The sequence below is a fragment of the Bison bison genome, unplaced genomic scaffold, assembly GCF_000754665.1.
Source record: "Bison bison bison isolate TAMUID 2011002044 unplaced genomic scaffold, Bison_UMD1.0 scf7180017864235, whole genome shotgun sequence".
NCBI classification, from domain to species: Eukaryota; Metazoa; Chordata; class Mammalia; order Artiodactyla; family Bovidae; genus Bison; species Bison bison.
The window spans coordinates 8441841-8462216 of NW_011494807.1; the positions used below are offsets into that span (position 1 = coordinate 8441841).

General features: G+C 40.3%; 1 protein-coding gene across 1 annotated transcript in view; it reads right to left on the reverse strand.

The window, feature by feature from the left end:
• The window catches only part of FBN2 (fibrillin 2), a 223808-nt gene that overhangs the window by 54995 nt on the left and 148437 nt on the right, over positions 1 to 20376 (reverse strand). Inside the window, exons 21-32 of the mRNA XM_010846349.1 lie at positions 16213 to 16350; positions 15588 to 15638; positions 14998 to 15123; positions 11621 to 11848; positions 10972 to 11097; positions 7421 to 7549; positions 6527 to 6652; positions 4318 to 4443; positions 3743 to 3865; positions 3453 to 3578; positions 3007 to 3132; positions 1777 to 1899 (exon numbers count right to left, since the gene is read on the reverse strand). Coding sequence (XP_010844651.1) covers positions 1777 to 1899; positions 3007 to 3132; positions 3453 to 3578; positions 3743 to 3865; positions 4318 to 4443; positions 6527 to 6652; positions 7421 to 7549; positions 10972 to 11097; positions 11621 to 11848; positions 14998 to 15123; positions 15588 to 15638; positions 16213 to 16350 — 1548 coding nt within the window. The remainder of the gene's footprint in view (positions 1 to 1776; positions 1900 to 3006; positions 3133 to 3452; positions 3579 to 3742; positions 3866 to 4317; positions 4444 to 6526; positions 6653 to 7420; positions 7550 to 10971; positions 11098 to 11620; positions 11849 to 14997; positions 15124 to 15587; positions 15639 to 16212; positions 16351 to 20376) is intronic.

The following is a 20376-nucleotide window of genomic DNA, read 5'->3' on the forward strand; positions in this document are numbered from 1 at the left end:
AAAAGATACATTATAAACACAGAAAATTAAATTAAACACTGTTATACACGTACCATGAAGAAATACGAGGAAATAAGAAAAGGAGTCTAATTTGGAATGCAGGAATTAGGAAGGTCCCACTGACAAACTATTTTTAGTTAACTTTGAACCTGAAGGACGAGCAAGAGTTGACCTGCTAAAGAGAGGTAGGGATGGGTCTTCCCTGCAGAGGGAACAGCATATATAAAGACACTGAGAAGGAAAAGCGCTTGGTGTGACAATAATTAAAGGAGGTCAGAGTGATAAGGCACAATGTAGGAGACTCAGGATAATGGAAGGTGAAGCAGGAGAGACACCAGGTCTTCTAAACCATGTGAAGGAAGCTGTATTTTATCCTGAATTCAATGGGCTAAAATGACAATTTTGAAGAAATCAGACCCATGGTTTAAAAAATTGGTCTGGCTGCTATGTGGAGAATGGATTGCAGGAGGACCAGAGAGGGAGGGAGCAGACACCTGAGGAGGTCTTTTAGCAACTAACAGAGAGGAGGCGGCTGGGGAGACGGGAGACGGAGAACAGCTGCAAGAGCAGGGGGATGGAGCTGGAAAGAAGCAGACAGATCTGCTGCCTGGACGTGGTTAAACCTCTTGTACTGAAGGCAGCCTATTTTCCAATAGTTGGTCAAAGTGACAGATGGACAAGAAGCACAAAAAAATGAGGCTAAAGGAGAAAAACAGTAAACAAATAGTACTAGAATAATGGGAATGGGGATATGGCTGAAAAGTCATTGGATTAATGATAAAAAGATGTCCAGGCTAGGGTAGGGAGCTAGTGGACTTACTGATGCCATGATTGAATGTTCCTTAGCAAAGTTATTTAGAAACTATGATAATTCAAATTCTAGTCAGCTACAAACGTTTGACAAGTATAAAACAACTGAGTGGGTAAGAAAGTACATTCAGATAAACTAATTTGTTTTTAATAAGAGATCTTAAAACTATCACCGAATCCTATCCGCAGGCTTATAGAGTTTTAATGAGGAATTGTGGGGAGGCCAGTTTCACCTGCTTTAATTGGTATTTTGAATTGAGCTGGATAATTTTTATATGTTGGAACACACTTTATTGTTAAGGCATGTAAAACACGGAGCATACCAAGCAGCACTATGAATGATACAAGAGTAAAATCCAGGTCCCTGCCTCACGGCTATAAAGGACTTCCTAGCCTCTGGTCAAGAACCATAAAACTTGGAGGATGGCAACTGTCTTCCCATTCTCCTTCTAATCTGGCCTCTTGGAATCCAAAACATTTAGGTTTCCCTGGAAGAAAATTCTATTTTCTATTAAGAAGCTTGCTATCCATCAGTTATTACAGACTTACGTTATCTGAAAATAAAAAACCAAAAAAACAAAAAAACCTTTACATTCCCTTCATTTATTTCACTGGGTTTTATATCTTATGATTACCCTAGGAAAAGACTGAAAAAACATGAGTCATTTTTCATCCTACAGCTGTTTAGATTTCTGGCAGCACATCAAATAACTTACTGAACAACAACACATTAAAATGCAGATGCCAAGGCATATTGTTATAATTTGATCACTTATACCAAGGTTAAAGGAAACTTCTTGGACAGGAATTATCTTGCAATGAAATACAGCCTTTGATTTTCCAAGAGAATAAATGAAAATAAGAGGCATGTTCCTATTCAAGTATGTGGGTTAACAACTGTGCAAAGAACAGCCTCTAGGAATTTTGTGTCTTAGCAAAGCTTATTTACATTTGCAAACTACTCACCAATACATTTGATGCCATTTCCAACCCAGCCTTCTCTGCAGCTACATTTGAAGCTTCCTGGGACATTTAGACACGAGGCATGCATGTCACAGTTGTGGGCACCAATTTCACACTCATCCACATCTGAGAAACCATAGTGAATATGGAGGAGATAAGAGACAACCTAATTAATTCTACTTTCAAGATATATCTGTACAGGCAAAATTTTAAAGCAAACACAGAGAAAATGTTAACCTCATTAATTTTTAATATGTTTATAGACTCCAACAGAATCTGGAAGTGCATGATCCAAGTCAAACAATTCCCTGAAAGAAATTGCCAGCCACAATATACAAAAATATTCCCTGGAAATGTTACCTGGAAAACGACCAGATGCTTATCAGTATATGTATATAGTACCTTGCGTATGTTGTGTGTGTACACATATACATATATGAACACGCACAGCTCTTTCCTTACTTGCTGTTTCTTGGAGGTGCAGGCTTAAGGAAGGTCTGGGCTACAGTCTAAGTCACTTACCACTTGGCTTGAGCAAAATACCCCTACAAGAACCTTAAGCAGCGATGGACATCTGGTCCAAAGAACTGACCTTGGGACTTCAACCCCCATCCCCTCTGTTAAAAGGCTGAAATTATTTAGTAGAGAGACAGAATAAGAGATAAAGTGGGTGGGATTAACCAAGAACAAAGGCAAAAAGAGTAAATTTGGGTAGGGAGAAAAGAAGGTAAAAGCAAATGGAAAGAGGGGAGAAAAGAAGAAAAGAAAAAGATGAGGGAAAGAAAGGAAGAAAAAGAGTCTAAATATAAAGTTTAGATTAATTTCTGTTGGTTTAAAAGCACTTCGAAACCTAGCAACAACTGAGATTCCCCCGGGTCTTTTGGTGCTCCTTCTTTACGTATATCTCCTGATGGGGCAGCAGGTTTATTAAGCAAGTGAATGCTGCCCCAAGAGCACATGAGAACCACGGGGGCCACATTCTACGCCCATCCTCCCGCTCTGGGTCCAAGCCTGTTCACTGCGAGGTCTGTGGCTCAGTGGCTCAGATCATGCTTATCTACCACAGAGAAGAACTAAACACATCACACGTGCTCTGGGCCAGTTTCTCATCACATTACTGCTACAGCCTGGTGTGGGTGAAAGTACAAGACATTGCAGGGAACAAACGATTTTGCAGGTTAACCTCTGAAAGGCAAGAAGCTGAAACACAGGGCATACAAGCTTGACACCTACCTGTGCATCCTGTGGTCCCTTTCTTCACTGAATACCCCAGCTGACAGTGGCAAATGAAGGATCCCTTGGTGTTCTCACATTCCCCGAACATGCAGATGTTGGAATTTAAGTCACACTCATTCACGTCTAGAGAATTTTCAATACCGTGGTTAATATTTATTCATTCTATAGATTAAAAAGCTATTTAAAAAAATGAATAGAATAATATTGAGATATACAAACAAAATTTCAAGTATAGTGTCTAATATCTGCAGGACCCAGTACTGCAGATAAATATTCTGTCTTTAAGGCTTTTCTTTCAAACAATTCTTCCTTTTCCGCTTTTACACCTTCTAATCCAATGGTTTGAATTTAAAAAAAAAACAAAAAAGCCTCTTCTTCTTATATGTATATATGTGTGTGCGCATACTGTACATAAATATTTATCCTGCTCGCATGATACCCACCAATGCACGTTTTCATGTCCATGGAAGCCATGAAGCCATCATAACACAGACAACGGTACTCTCCAGGAATGTTGGTACACTGCCCACCATCACAGATATCAGGATTATTTTCACATTCATCAATATCTGATGGCACAAAATCAACATCAAATGAAAACAAGAACGGCTTTTATTAAGCTCACGTATCTTTTCCATCCAGTTCCGCTCAAAATATCTGGAGCCAGATTCGTAAGATAAAATTAACCAGACACACACATGCACACACAGTCCGTGGATTTTCCTTCCCGTACCTGCACATGACCTCCCATCGGGCATCAGGGCATACCCTTCACTGCAGCTACATTCATAGCTTCCTTCTGCATTAGTGCACTGCGTGTCACAGCCTCCATTCATTATCATGCACTCATCAATATCTGTGAAAACATTACCACCACATTACTTGTCAGAGCTACTCTCCGCCCCCTTTTTTTTAAAGAGAGTTTTTCTTTTTAAACAGATAAAGCTTTTTTTTTTCTCCCCACCATTCATGCTGATTTATCACTGCACCATGAGTCTTTCTTAGTTCATTTCCTTTAGACAGTGTTTCATTTTACATGTATTTAGCTCTAGTAACCTACGACTAAAGAACTCAGAAACACAATATAAGATGAAATATATAGAGACAGAGATATAGGACGTTTTCTAGGCTAAAAGCAGAGGTTCCTCTGCAAAACCACCAAACCATGGCATCTTAGAGATCCGCCCCCATACTTAGATTCACTTTTAGGACAAAGGACTCCCATTGACGTCATTATATATTCAGTACCAGAAGCACTCCTAGGCTGACTTGAGAAATACAAGTTCCAGACCCGCTTGGCCTCCTTACCTGTACAGCCCTGCCGATCCGGTGTGGCCTGGTACCCAGGATTGCAGGAGCACTGATAAGTTCCAATCATGTTTACGCATTTCCCATTTCTACATAAATTGTCACTCAGAGAGCATTCATTAATATCTATAAAAAGATACACAGAATTAACATTTGTGAAATCACAACGTCATTTTAAACTATCAAGATTATGCTGCATTGGAGCAATGGGCTTTATCATTATCCAAAGGGTTTTATTTATCAATACTTCAGGGGGAAGAGAGGTGATCTCCTGGGGGAATTCAAAGAAAATGCTGCAATCTATATTTTTCTTAGTTCTATCTGTAACAGCGCTGTCCGGTGGAAGTTTCTATGTTAATGGAACTGTTTCACATCCATGCTGCGCCATGTGCAGCTGTTACTGAGTGCTTGAAACATAAAGAGTATGACTAAGGAACTGAATTTTTAATGTTATTTAATTTCAGTCAAATTTAAATAGCCACATGTGGCTAGTGAGTACCACATTAGACCCCATCCACTTAGCACATGCCAGAAATAAAGCTGGGTGATACTTAATATATGAATTTGCATGCTCAGCTGGTCCTAACAGGATGGTCACTTGTCTAAATAACATGAGGGTTCCGGAAGGAAGATGGCTGGTTCCACAAAACAGAGGGGCTGGAAACAGGGCCCTCATTGTTCAAGTTTTCGTGGCACTGTGTTTAATGAGCCTGGACAGGTGGATTATAGATTATATTGACTGCTTTTAAATAAGCTATTATAAGATGGGCAGATACCTTAAAAAAAAAAAACTCTTGAAAAGATCTGTGGAAGAAACTAGTACTAATAATGCAAAAATAGAAGAGCAAGAAAATGGTAGAGAGACATTCCTTACACAAGTTACTTGTCAAACATGATCTAGGAAAAAAATCAGATATAACAAGAAATTCACTTTCAATTCTCAAGATCACGAGGATGATGTGATTTATGTTCATAGTCATGAAATATTTTATTGAACATGCAAAAATACACATCTTATAATGTGCATTATAACATTGAGGGAAACTTTTTCAGCTATAAAATCCAGTCATAAAAAATTCATAAAAATATGAAAATTAATTAGCAAAATAAACTTCTAAACTAAGAAACAGATCTGAGTCACTAGTATCACAAATATGAATAAATATTCTGTAATTATCTGTGTGAAATACCTTTTTGTACTATTATTAATGTGGAATTTAAAATATTTAAAACCTTTAAATTCACCTTTTTATAATAACTTTGAAAAATGAAGCAGACTCATAGATACAGAGAACATGCTAGTAGTTAGCAGTAGGGAGAAAAAAGAGGGGAGGGACAAAATAGGGGTGCAGTTAAAAAAAGAGTTATGGGATTATATGAAAGCGCATATGCAAAACTTTTAAAAATTGTAAAGCTCTATAAAATTTAAAGACTCCTTCAGTAAAAACATTAAAAGTTTAAAAGTAAATAAAATGTCTGGTCTATGATTTAAGATTCACCTAATCATTAGCCCAGTGATATAAATATGGGTTATAAATAGACACGTGTAGCCCGGGATGTGTTCAAATGCTTTTATTTGGGAGTGCGGGATCTGTTTTATTTTAAACTGTTTTATTTGCTTACACCTTTGAGAAAGATTTCCTGTGAAGAAAACGTTTCCTGGCTAAAGTAAAGTTTTAAAGCCTGTGGAATGCTTCAGGACTTAGCGGTGGTCTTCTCTTATCGCACCTGCTGAGCCCAGGGCCAGGAAAGCCTCAGGGCTTCTGTGAGGAGCGGCCGGAGGGAGCGCATGTGCTCACACCCAGGTGAGCAGACCCTGTGATGGCAGACACAGGGCATAGGGTGGATTCTGTGCACAGAATTCTGTGCACAGATGAACCATCAGGGAGCAGCCCCTCCAACAGAAGCTGCCGTCCCACCCCTGCCGACCCGGAGGAGGGAACTCCAAGGCCTGACACAGGGCAGGGTCCCTTCCAGAATGCTTGTAACAAAAAAGAGGGGAACAGGGGTAATGCCACTCATTTGAGAGTGTCACCAAAGCATTCTCTAAAGACACACAGCCTGTCTCCAGATGTGTGGACTCTGAACTCCCAAATTTTAATCAGCTAGATTTCACATGCCCCAAACAAGTTCACTAGAAAAGCCTCTGATCCTTATGATCTTTACAGGTTGAACTGGGAGGGTCTATGTGCTGAGGAGACAGACTTACCCACACAGTCCTCACGTGATGGTGACAGCTCGTGTCCCAGTGGGCAGTCACACTGAAAGCTGCCCTCAGTGTTCACACAGGTGCCACCCCTACAAAGGAGAGGGTTACGTTCACATTCGTCAATGTCTGAAAGGTAAAAACGTGAGAGCCATTAAAGAACTCTGCGGAAAAACTGTTCACGGACACAGACTGGGAGAAAGATTCATTATCTGAGTCATGGTGATTCAAACGTAGGAGCTGGGTTAATACAAGATGGGATCAGATTCTCCTCCCTTTCTCTATGATTAGTAGATTTAAGTATCGCATTCTCCTTTGAAAGACAGTGAGCTCTCAAGGCATTTACTTGTATGAAATGACCAGCCTCACAAGAGGTAAAAATAAACAGTGCTTGCTTTCCATCAGTCTAAACTCCAGACATCATATGTCTCTATCTCCAATCAAGGTGATAGAAAAATCTTAGACTGATCACTTCGTAAATCCCATGAGGTGAGACCTAAAAGTTGCTAAAAATGAAACAGTGGGCTAAAAGGTGGGCGATGCCAAGAGCTTGTGTAATGTCAGGAAAAGAACATGGGATTCTCATAACAATAAATAAATTTGGGGGTCAACATTCAACGCCATACATTTTAAGTGAATCCCTGCTCAGTAGTTAGTCTGTGGTGATTTCAGATTCTATAAATAAACAGAACTCAGTCTCAATATCTCACTGCCATTAAGGCGCAAAGAGGCTGGGGCTCCCTAAGAGTTAGAGACGAGCAGATTTCCTGTCTGACATTTAGATCTGTGCTCTCTCGCCACAGCTCCTTGCCAAGCACACTGTTAACAGCTCTGAGACAAGCCAAGGTCATGCTAACGAGTCTGTGCTGGACCTGTTTCCAAACCTGAGCGGCTTACCCATGCAATTCTTCATCATCATGAACCCGCTCTCGTAGCCTTCGAAGCACTCGCACTCAAAGCTGCCCGGCGTGTTGACACAGATGCCGCTCCCACAAAGGTCAGGAGAAATCCTGCACTCGTCAATGTCTAATCCACAGGGTTTAAAAGAAATTCAAAAAAACCAGAGTGAGAGGAGACGGTGTTAAGGAACAGAGAGATGTGGCCTTCTAAGTGAAGGTGCTGGAGGAATCGGGTGAGCAGGAGGAGGAGGATGTGTTTTCAGGAGATCCCCTAGATGGGGACAGGGCTGCAGGCACATTCCTTTCCCCAACTGCCAAAACTGCCACAGCCAACGGGCAGGGGCTTTTGGCCTTTAAGAACTCTGAAATTGTGGATTTCTCTTTATGGTTTCGAAATGGTAACAGAAGGATGAAACAGGCAACTGTGCTATGAGAGGAACAAGGCGGCTGGCAAACGAGGAAGCAGTGGCCACATAGACGGAGTCTCGTGCACAACCCGAGGGCCATGCTAGTTCTGAGGCACTAGCCGTGTCCACCCCTGTGGGGGCCTGTGGGGGCTGCTGCCTCTGAGCAGGGGTGCGGGGCTGGCCCAGGGACAGCTCAGAGGTGGATGCAACTACTGAGCCCTGAGCCAGAGAACACACATTCATGGCGGGGTCACGGAACATGCTCCAACTGTGCTTTTGTGTCATATTCAGATGGAAGAGCCTACTGATCTGATTTTTAACATCGAAAACAAAGGACAATGATGGGCTTTTGGGTTTGTCATTTTTTATACAGTATGGTGAATAAGAATCTTTAATAGTAGCACGTGTTCTCAAAAAGAGGATTCTGTGAGAAATCTCCCATTCCTAAAATCAAGATTTTCAACAGAGTAGTCATATCTATAAAATGTGATTAAGAAAATATGACTTGTTTAACCATTTTTGTCACAGTGGGGGGAAAATGTTACTGCCAGCATATGTTTATTTTGGTGAATTTTAATTTTTAAGTTTTTCTCTCACAGGATTTATAAATAGCTAATTTGCACATGTTTCCTTGGGCAGAGGGTGGTCTCAGTCCCAGCTTTCCCCTGGCTTTTGGTTTTTCTCTATTGATTTTCCCAATTTCAGGACATATATATCGAAAATCCAGACACCTGCTTTTGAACGAAAGTCTTAACAAAATCAATTGATTCAATTAAGCAGGTAAATAATGTGTATGCTAATTACCTTATTTTTTATCTATCAGTATCTAGGAACTGGTAATGAGAACCATATGAAAACACAGAACAAGTTCAATGGCAGAGGAGGGACAAATTCTGGCTGCTGTGATGTGGTGGGAGCTGCACAGTGCAGATTTTGAACTCTGGAACCAGAGAGCTGGACACAAATCCCACTATTGTCATTTTCTGAGTGTAGGGTCTTGGGAAAATCATTTAATTTCTCTGTGCCTTAGTTTGTTATCTGTAAAATGGGGTGTGTATTAGACCCTGTCTCATAGGAGTAAGTGAATCGACATTTCTTTATCTTATAGAAAGAGTGCTGTATATATAATAAGCTATTCTCTGTTAATAATTAGTATTCTGAAGGAGGTGATTTTGTAATTGATCCTGGAAGGTTTGCACAGAAATTCTAACTTTAAAGGTGTAGAACAAATAGAAAGTCAAGAGATAAAATGCCTAGGTAAAGAAAATTAATGCACTTCAGAGAACAGTGAGTTACAGAGAGGCTGATGATGAATGCAAGTATAGGCAAGACAGGTATGGTGACTATGGCGACAACGTGGGGAGCAGTAGATGGGCCTTCTGCGCTATGAAGAAGGGCAGCCACCCATGTCCTGCTGGCCTTTCACACTACAGCTCACAGCACCAGTGCTGTTAATAAACCTCTCTTGAACAATTTAAACAAGGCAAGTTTCAGAGTCATTAAATGATGTGGCTAATTTCACGCCAAAAACAGAGCAGTCAGAACTGGAGAAGCTTCCTTATCCAGGTCTAGGGTGGTCTGAGTCAATGGAAGTTGCTCTGTGGAAAGTTACACAAACTAAGCCCTGCTGTTTAGCATGAAAAACCTGGTGGGTGTGAAACTGAAGGATCTGACTGGGGGAAGTTACGGGGTGGGGGGTGAAAGATGCTGGAGGAATCTGCAATGTAGGAGAGACTGTGATGTGCTGCCCAGATCCTGCTTCAGGAAGGAAGCATTCACATGTCCTTGCCCTCCGCTTGTGGGACTGTGGAGGCCAGAAAGTCCCGAGGTGGGGGCTACCTTCAGGAGAAACCTCAACTCCCCTCAATCACAGCCTTCTCTGGGTGGATGTACCCAAATATTCATCATGCAGCTACGTCAACACCAAGCCCCTGTGCCCTAATTCAAGACAGTTCTGATGTGCCTTCCAGAAAGATGGAGAGCTTCGCCATTGGGGGTGCTGAGGACCACACTGGGACTGCATCACAGCCTAACTTTTCCTTCAGGCCCCTTCGGATTCCTTTCCCTTCCTCCCCAAGTCGTTGACCCCAAAATCAATTCCTAATAAGATTCCAGCATGCTCATCTCTGCTCAGAGTCTGTGTCCTGAAGAGCTGGACCTGCATCAGGAAGAGTGTAGAAGAAATACCTGAAACGAAACAGTCATTTTGATGGAAGAATATACAAAACCTTGTCACTTGTCTGTTGGGAGAAGGAGGGGTCAAAATTACGTCTTAGCTTTCAAGCCCGAGTGAAACGATAATATTAGTACATGTAAAGAAGACCCTAGCCAGAGGAAGCGGGGTGGGACACAGGGAGATGAAAAAATAAACTGTCTAGATGAAAGTCAGAAATTTGAGAGTGGAACTCAGGAGAAACAGAGGGCCAGAGACAGCACCTCAGAGTCAGCTCGACAGAGGCCATCCAAAAAAGCCATGGTGGCAGACGCAACTCTGCGAGGCTACCAGAGGACTCTGGAAAATGCCAAAGGCAAGAAGAGTCTGTGAAGATTAGAAAAGGAACATCACAGGCATGACAGGACAATCGAAAGAGAGAAACAGCATGAAAAGAAAGAGAGACGAAAATCACGGACAAGGTTTGACCAGAGATCAAGGAGAATAGGCACCAAGAGAAATAAGTTTTGAACTTAGCAAAGGTGTTTTGCAAGAGTTTATACACACACACACACACTCCAGAAATTCTGATGTGCCTTCCAGTTGCAGAGTGGTGAGGGGTACTGAGGACCACACTGGGACTGTGTGGTGTGTGTGTGTGTGTGTGTGTATACGGCAGAAGAAGGGAGAACAGCCTTCAAAAGTACACAAGGCTACAAAGCAAAAGGGAAAGGAGAGGGTGGGACGAATTGAGAGAGTAGCATTGACACATATACACTGTCATGTGTAGAAAAAAGCTAGTGGGAAGTTGCTGTATGGCACAGGGAGCTCAGCTTGGTGTTCTGTGATGAACTAGAGAGGTGGGATGGGGCGGTGGGTGGGAGGGAGGCTTCAGAGGGAGGGGATGTATGTATACATGGAGCAGTACTTTCAGAACAGCAGAAGAAAGAGAGCCGGGGTTTACGTAATACACCAGAAGAACAGTCTTACCTGTGCAGTTCCTTTCCTCCATGTCCAGGGCAAAGCCACTATTGCAACGGCACTTGAAACTCCCAATCGTATTCCTGCACTTTCCATAGGTGCACATCCCGGGAAACGCTTTGCACTCATTGATATCTACAAGCAGAACAGAGTCGGAATGTAGAGCTGGTCGAAACAAAAGAGGAGGTCCATCGTTTTAAGTGAAGAACCTACCTTGATGGAAATTCATGTACTCAAGTGAGAATGGGGGGGGGGGGGTGTTAAGTTTTAAGTGATTACACTGATGCCACACAGAAAGTTTCAGTTGCGAACAAGAGTTTGTATTTGTAATGAAGTGTTCTGATTCCTTTACTTCTGACCATTTGTTTTGTAACGTTTAGTGGGCACAGGGAACTTTTTGCAACATCAGGGCTGCATCTCATCAGGCTGTGCTGAGGAAAGCAGTGGTACAGTAGAAGGATGTAAGAAAAGTGCTATCAGCTGTCCTAGTGTCTTCACTTCAGTACCAAGGGGATTTATGCTCCTGGGCCATAGGCTGGTTGTACATTTTAACAAAGAAAATAAAGTGGGGAACCAAACGTTTAGAGCAAAATCAAGCCTCAGAGAACGTGGAAGGTGAGCTTTAGTGTGGAGGGACCCATGCGCTGCTGACAGTTACCTTTGTAAAACGGCCTCCCGGTAAGGACATCCCCTCTGTTAGCAAAGCCAGGCCCCCGGGGGCACAGGGTCTCATACTCTTTGGTGCCAAGTTTGGGGCACTCCTCACACTCGGTGCCCCAAGCTGCTCCGACCGCACAACAGCAGGCATCCATGCGGAACTTCCCAGGTACAGGATGGATGCATTCGTCCTCATCCCACTTCAAGTAACACTGCTCCATGCGGATATCTACAGGGAGGGGGAACCACAGGTTGAGGTCAAGCTGTCAGTCACTGAAGATTCACATACCGATCACCTGCTAAGTCCCTCCCTAGCAGGACTGGTATCAATTCTATCAGAGCAGTTTGTCTCTTTTGTTTGCAGAACATTTCCCATTTGCTTATGCAAGTCTCTTCTTGAAACTATCTCACGTGCACAGCCACAGTAGCGAAACTGAAGTACTGACAAAATGTATTTAACCAAGGTATAAGGATGAAGAAAATCTAATACATCCTTATAGAATGTTACAAAGGTATCATTTGGAGTGATATTACTACTAAGAATTTATTTTGCTGAGTGATAACTGAAAATCAATGATATAAATTCATATATAGCATCATTAAGTTACTGAAGGCAATTTGATTTCATTAGTTATTTGATCATACTGTTGCTGTTGTTCAGTAGCTCAGTTGTATCCGACTATGCAACTCCATGGACTGCAGCACGCCAGGCCTCCCTATCTCTCACCATCTCCCAGAGCTTGCTCAAACTCATGTCCATTGAGCTGGTGATGCCATCCAACCATCTCATCCTCTGTTGTCCCCTTCTCCTCCTGCCCTCAACAGTTCCTAGCACCAGGGCCTTTTCTAATGAGTCAGCTCCTCACATCAGGTGGCCAAAGTACTGGAGCTTCAGCTTCAGCATCAGTCCTTCCAAATAATATTCAGGACTGATTCTCTTTAGGATTGACCCATTGGATCTCCTTGCAGTCCAAGGGACTCTCAAGAGTCTTCTCCAACACCACAGTTCAAAAGCATCGATTCTTTGGTGCTTAGCTCTCTTTATGGTCCAACTCTCACATCCATACATGACTACTGGAAAAACCAAAGCTTTGACTAAACAGACTCTTGTTGGCAAAGCAATGTCTCTGCTTTTTAATATGATGTCTAATTTTGTCACAGCTTTTCTTCCAAGGAGTGAGCATCTTTTAATTTCATGGCTGCAGTTACCAACTGCAGTGATTCTGGAGCCCAAGAAAATAGTCTGTCACTGTTTCCATTGTTTCCCCATCTATATATTATGAAGTGATAGGACCAGATGCCATGATCTTGGTTTTTGAATGTTGAGTTTTAAGCCATACTGGTACTATTATTCTGTCATCTTCAAAATGTACTTTACTTTTTTCTAAACTTTGGAGATAATTTAAAATTCCAAAAATAATTTTTCTTTATTATTGGACTTTGGATATTTCTAAACAATTCCATATGATTTTATAGCCATACTTTGTATCAAATTTAAATATGCTGTCAAAAATTAACTTAAAATTTGTGTTATTATAATAACTAAACTGTATGATATTGCCAACTTTTTACTTACCACTAATTTAAAAAATCTTTTTAAAAAAATACTTTAAAGATCTTCAAATATAATAATTTAAAAATATTTACTATTAGCTTTTTGAATATTTTTTAAATATGTAATTATTTGAATACTTATTTAATTTATAATTTTAAAATACCTAAATACCTTGAAGATCTGGGACGGTAATACTACCATTGATGACAATTTGTCTACAAACTGAATTTCAAATACAAGCCTATGTAAAGCTATATTACAAACTAAAAAGTTATTGTTTCATAACACACTAGGGAAAAATTCCTTAGGTAAATAAAAATTGTTCAGAGACCACATAGAATTATTAGAAGTTTCTTTTTCAATCATGAAGCTTAACTTTAGTCAAGTATGACACTGATAAATAAAGTCAACTAGGCATTTCTATAATACAGTGTTGATAGAAAGAGCTTCTTTATTTACAATCTTTTAAAAAATAGAGCATTAAGAAAAGTTTAAACTCTGAAGATGGTAAAGGAAGGGACAAGATCAGTCAATGTGTGCACACAGAAGCCACATGACTTTGCCATGACTCTCCCCACTGTCTTGTCTAGAAGCATAGCGGCAATGGACTACAGAATGTTAACCTCAAATACGAGTCTCCACTTTTTCTTCTATGTTTAACATAGGTCTCTTATTACGCTGACTCAGTGTAAAAGATTAAACAGGACTAAAACACCTGATTAAAAAACTTAAAAATTTTTTTGTGCATGCAAGTTTTTTTTTTAATACACCAGGCTCACAGAAGTCACTCAGTAGTGAGTAGCTCACTGAATGTGTGCTGCACGTGTGCTCAGTCACTCAGTCTGACTCTCTGTGACCCCATGGATTGTATCCCACCAGGCTCCTCTGTCCATGGAGTTTTCTAGGCAAGAATACTGGAGTGGGTCGCCATTTCCTTCTCAGGGGATTTTCCTGACCCAAGAATTGAACCCATATCTCCTTCATCCCTTGCACTGGCGGATGGATTCTTTACCACTGGAGCCACCTGGGAAGGCCAGGTGTGTGAAAGTAGAAACTTGTAAATATATTGGTATTTGTACACCCATGCTCATAGATGCCTTATTCACAACAGCCAAAAGGTGGATGCCACCCAAGTATCCATCAATAGGTAAGTAGACCAAAAAAATGTGGTACCTACACACAATGGAACACCACTCAGTCTGAGAAAGCAGAGAAATACTGATACATGCTACAACATCGATGAACTCTGGAGACACCACACTACGTGAAACAAGCTAGTCACAGGAGGACGAACATCATATGATTCCTTTCATATGAGGCACTTAGAGCTGTCAAGTCCACAGAGACAGAAAGCAGAAGTATAGACACCAGGGGCTGGGAGAGGGATAAATAGAAGTATTTAATAGGTTCAGAGTTTTCAGTAGGAGAAGAGGAATTTTGAGATTAATTTTTGAGCAGTACCAATTTTCTGTATTACACAGAAACCATTTCATTGAAAAGTGAAAGTGAAAGTCGCTCAGTCATGTGGACTGTAGTCATGGAATTCTCTAGGCCAGAATACTGGAGTGGGTAGCCTTTCCCTTCTCCAGGGGAATCTTCCTGACCCAGGAATTGAATCCAGGTCTCCTGCATTGCAGGCAGATTCTTTACCAACTGAGCTATTGGGGAAGCCCATTTCATTTAAATTCATCCATTTAAAAATTATTCTCTAGTGAGTTCCTCCAAAATACTTCATTTAAAGCAAGTTTTCCAGCTACCAACCTAATACATTTGGTCAGGCCACTCCAAAATAAGAAAACGTATGCTTGGTTCATGAATCTTACCCAAACACACACGGCCAGTTCCATCCAATGTAAGGCCTTCAGGGCACTCACAATGAAAAGATCCTTTGCTGTTGACGCACCGTCCATTTGGGCAAACGCCAGGAAACACCTCACATTCATTAACGTCTGCAGGGAAATGAAGCAAGCAGAGGAATAAAGATGTCACCGATAGAAAAAGCAGGTGTAATCTTACTTCCTGTATAGCATATTCATTTTGCAATAATATGGATTATTACCTCAGTTAAGCAGATATATTTCACAACGAAGCTACTGGGTCCCCTGGGTACCAGCTGTGAAAACTGCCACAGCCTTGCTCATCCATAAAACACAGCCGAGATAAGCTCTTTGCCAGCTGCTCTATGCCTTAAAGGCGAGGGATGAAAATTCACCCCACAGCATAAAGAGGAGAAATGGGAAACTCAAAGCTGTTTCCTAAAAGTATTATTCTAAAACATTTGTTGACAGCATAAGAGTATTTTTACCGAAATTCCAAGGTTTTTGAGAATGATAAATATCTCCAAAGTATGGGAGAGAATGTCAATTTTAAATACTTTCCTAAAGATTCACAATGTTTTTAACAACCTACTCACCTTCACAAGTAACACCTTTTATCCTGGCAAACCCTCTTGGGCAAGCTGTATCTGTGAGAATGAAGGACACATTTTTTTTCACATTAGAAAAGAAAATACAACTGTCCTAAGCACAACAAACAGAATAATGGAATCAAAATTGAACTAAATAAAACCCAAAATCCGGGTTTTAGAGGCAAAGGACTCCGGCTGCCCTATAAGCTGTGGTAACTCTATTAGTTTTGACCCATATTGAGATTCTCATAATTTTCCCTACAATTCCCTTTTATTTTTCACGTTGTCAACTGAATCATAAGTAAACCAAAGACTTAAAGGGACGAGAGATCATTTTCTACTGGGACACATGCAAAAAAGAATACTGGAGGATACTGATAGTCATCCAGCAGCTAAATTCTAGTTGCCTTCCTTCCTTGTCTAAAATATTCAGAAGGTCTGCTTATAGTAAGAGGATAAACCCAAAACATATTTCAAGAAGTGAATACATTTTACCAGAAAAGATATCATATTAGGGAGGGCAATGACCTTATGGTCTTCCTCACTAGGGAACTATATAGAGAAAGCAGTGCTTAGTTGAGGAGGAAGCTTTCCGATGTGAAGCCCAGAATCCTAGTGGGCAGGCTCCTACCTAGCTCACACCGCTCACAGGGGCTCCCCCAGGCAGCCCCAAGCGTGGCGCAGCATTCAGATTTCAGAGTAGCTCCATTGATGTTGACCTCACAGCGGTTGTCCTGGATGTTGAGCCAACAGGTCCCTTTCAGGCTGTCTGAAAAGGAATAAAAAACAATGGGGAGTTCTCATCTCTGAAGAAAATATAACTCAGTTCTATACACCAAAAACATTATTTGACAGTATTAAAAAACGCCAAACTGTTATCTTAAAAACTTTTCTATATCCTAGACACATTTACATGTACATGCATTTAAATGCATATTACATACATGTAAATTTCACATGATATTTGAATTAATACAATTATATATCTGGGTATTCTAGGAGCAGCTGCTACTGCCCAAGACTTCAATACTGGGATTTGCAAATAACAGCCCATGACTGTTATAAGATCATTACTTATATGAAAAATACTTGTAAGATTTATTCTTTATGGCAAATACTTTGATATTTAAGATTTTATCCAATGGCACTCTGCAAATAATCTCCTTCTCTCCCAATTCCTTCTCTCCCAATTTGGTAGATATCTGCAGTCCCTACCAAATAAACCACATACAATGGTTCTTCTATTAGAGAGAAGCCAGTTTTTCTCCAACTGAAGATAATCATTTGATGAATAATTTGAAAAAAGAAATCTTAAAGATAAAAAAGGAAATAAAACCTTTAAAACCACCATTAAGACACACCATGGATATATTTGATATAATTTCTATGGTATGTATGTACAGCTTTATCTCTAGTTCAAAATGTAATACATATTTATGATAAACTATTTGAAGAAATAGCAGAGAAAATAAAAAAACTACCTGTAACGCTACCATCCAGACTCAACTACTTCTAACTTTTTAGATTATGTTTCCACACCAAATTTAATTTCCTCCTTAAATGATAGTAAAAAAAAAAAAAAAAGATTTTGAAGCAGAGAAAAGCAATCCCAAGTTGACATAGCAAATATTAACTGGGTAAAATAAGTCTTGTGATGATTTCCTTGCAGTACTGTGGATCTCAGTGTCTAGTGTGCAACATTACCAAGCCTCTTACTAAAATGCAGAGTCAAAATGCAGATTCTCCGGATGTGTGGCCTAGGAGTCCACATGTGAAAAGCTCCTGAGATGGTCTCTCTGCAGGTGATGTGTAAAATGATTGAACAAAAAGCTTAATAGCATATTGCAGTCATAGACTTGGAAGGCAATAAAGTAAAAACATATTCCTACAGCATTTATTTTATTTAAAACTCATTTAATAATAAGGACCAATAAGGTTTTACAATAAAAACAATATAACCAGAAACACAGGAGGATTCTTTACCATCTGAGCCAGAGAAGTCCAAGAATACTGGAGTGGGTGGCTGATCCCTTCTCTAGGGGATCCTCCCAACTCAGGAATCAAACCTCAAGGGTAAAACAAAGGAAACACCTCTGTCCTTGACTGAAGACAAAGAGCTATGGGGCAAGGATGTGAAGAAGAGATGGGTAGTCTGCTTTTTTCTATTTTGAGATTTAATTTGGATAAAAACTGTGCACAAATGAAAGAGATTTGCTCATACGCATTTGTATCAGCTATCACATTATAAATTTTTTTATAGGTTTAACCTGCAAATTCCATAGCATAGAGGAAACAGAGATGACAGTGTAAGGCCACTGTGTATTCAAATGGTCTTTTAAGAACTGGGTTAATTACTGCTTTATCACCTTGACTGTAGTCATTTTAAGATATACTGTGATAAATATTTACTAACATTTATTGAGGCAGCAACAAGCACTATGAAAGGCTTTCCATATATTAGTTTATTTACCCCTTAAAACAACCCTATACGATACAGACAACTGGTAGAAGAGAAAACTGAGGCACAGGGGTCAACTAATTTACCAGAAGAAGGTCACCCAGCCAGGAGGGCCAGCATCAAGATTCAAACTTGCACTGTGTGATTTTAGAGGCCTCATTCCGCAACTTAGTGCTTCTTTAGACTGGTATTGTATCAACACTGAAAACTCACAAAATCAATAGACATACATTCATACACAATCCATCTCTCCTTATTGTTTCTTCTTGTGTGTGTATAGGTATATATGTCACTACACACACATGCAGTCACAATATAGATGTAGCTATATAGTCAGAGGTTGGCTAAGCTCTCCAAAAAAATAAAGCAGGGTAAGCAGATAAGCTAGAGGCTCTAGGAATAGTCAAAAAGAAAAATAATGGTGGCTCGGATTGGGGGTTGTTGAAATTGATGGTGAGAAGGGGTTGAAATATGGAAAAACTTTGAGTACAATCAACAGGATTTAGATGGATTCAACCTGAAGCTTTAGAGAAAGGCATCAAGAATGACTCCAATTATAAAAATAGAGTTACAATTTGTCAAGACAGAACTGCTTCTAGGAGACCCAGATTTGAGCTGAAAGATAGAAATTTGGTTTTAGACATGCTGTTTGATATGCCAATTAGACACCCCAGTGGAGATACTATGCAGATAATTAGAAAGACAAGTCTGAACCTGGTGGAGAGATTAAGGCTAGAGAGAGAATTGTGAGAGTTAATGTAGAGGACATCTAAGCATGTACGTAAAACAGAGATGCAAAACCATCCCAGGACCCCGAGACTGACCTGTGAGACATTTCCAACTGGATAGCAGGAGAAAATGAAAGATTTAACAAAGGCAACAGGAAAGAGGCCAGGAGAGTGAAAGGAGAAAAAGAGAAGGCCAAAAGGAAAAACTTCTTGAGAGGGGGTGAGTGATGAACTCTGTTCAATACTGTTAATAGACTAAGATGAGGAACAAGAATCGACCATTGGATTTTACAACAGAGAGCTCACTGCCCCTGTTGTGTCCATGAAATGTGAGGACAGAACTCAGATCCGAGCCAAAGATGAGGGAAACTGGTATGGATTATGCAGAGCCATCAGATGGAAGCAGTATAATGCAGGAAAGATTAATCAAATATATTGTTCTATTATATTTCATCACTTCAATCAGAAAATAATAGTCTCTTCAAGCAGTCTAGAACAGCTGAAGATTGGTTTATGTTTATGAAGCTTGCAGAATACGTTCTAAATCCTGAAATATTCTTTGTATCTAACTAATTCATTTATGTTCCCATTTAATTTTAAATTCGAAATTACATCAGGGGATTTTTATTCAGTTTTAAATTTAGAGATTTGGTTCCTACCAAGGGGCAATTTGCAGGCTAAACACTGATTAAAGCCATTTGACAGTCTTATTTAAAAAGTACATTCATGTCTATTATAAATCGTGCTGCGATGAACATTGGGGTACACGTGTCTCTTTCCCTTCTGGTTTCCTCAGTGTGTATGCCCAGCAGTGGGATTGCTGGATCATAAGGCAGTTCTATTTCCAGTTTTTTAAGGAATCTCCACACTGTTCTCCATAGTGGCTGTACTAGTTTGCATTCCCACCAACAGTGTAAAAGGGTTCCCTTTTCTCCACACCCTCTCCAGCATTTATTATTTGTAGACTTTTGGATCACAGCCATTCTGACTGGTGTGAAATGGTACCTCATAGTGGTTTTGATTTGCATTTCTCTGATAATGAGTGATGTTGAGCATCTTTTCATGTGTTTGTTAGCCATCTGTATGTCTTTTTTGGAGAAATGTCTATTTAGTTCTTTGGCCCATTTTTTGATTGGGTCGTTTATTTTTCTGGAGTTGAGCTGTAGGAGTTGCTTGTATATTGAATGGATAAGAAAGCTGTGGTACATATACACAATGGAGTATTACTCAGCCATTAAAAAGAATACATTTGAATCAGTTCTGATGAGGTGGATAAAACTGGAGCCTATTATACAGAGTGAAGTAAGCCAGAAGGAAAAACATAAATACAGTATACTAACGCATATATATGGAATTTAGAAAGATGGTAACAATAACCCGGTGTACGAGACAGCAAAAGAGACACTGGTGTATAGAACAGTCTTATGGACTCTGTGGGAGAGGGAGAGGGTGGGAAGATTTGGGAGAATGGCAATGAAACATGTAAAATATCATGTAGGAAACGAGTTGCCAGTCCAGGTTCGATGCATGACGCTGGATGCTTGGGGCTGGTGCACTGGGACGGCCCAGAGGGATGGTATGGGGAGGGAGGAGGGAGGAGGGTTCGGGA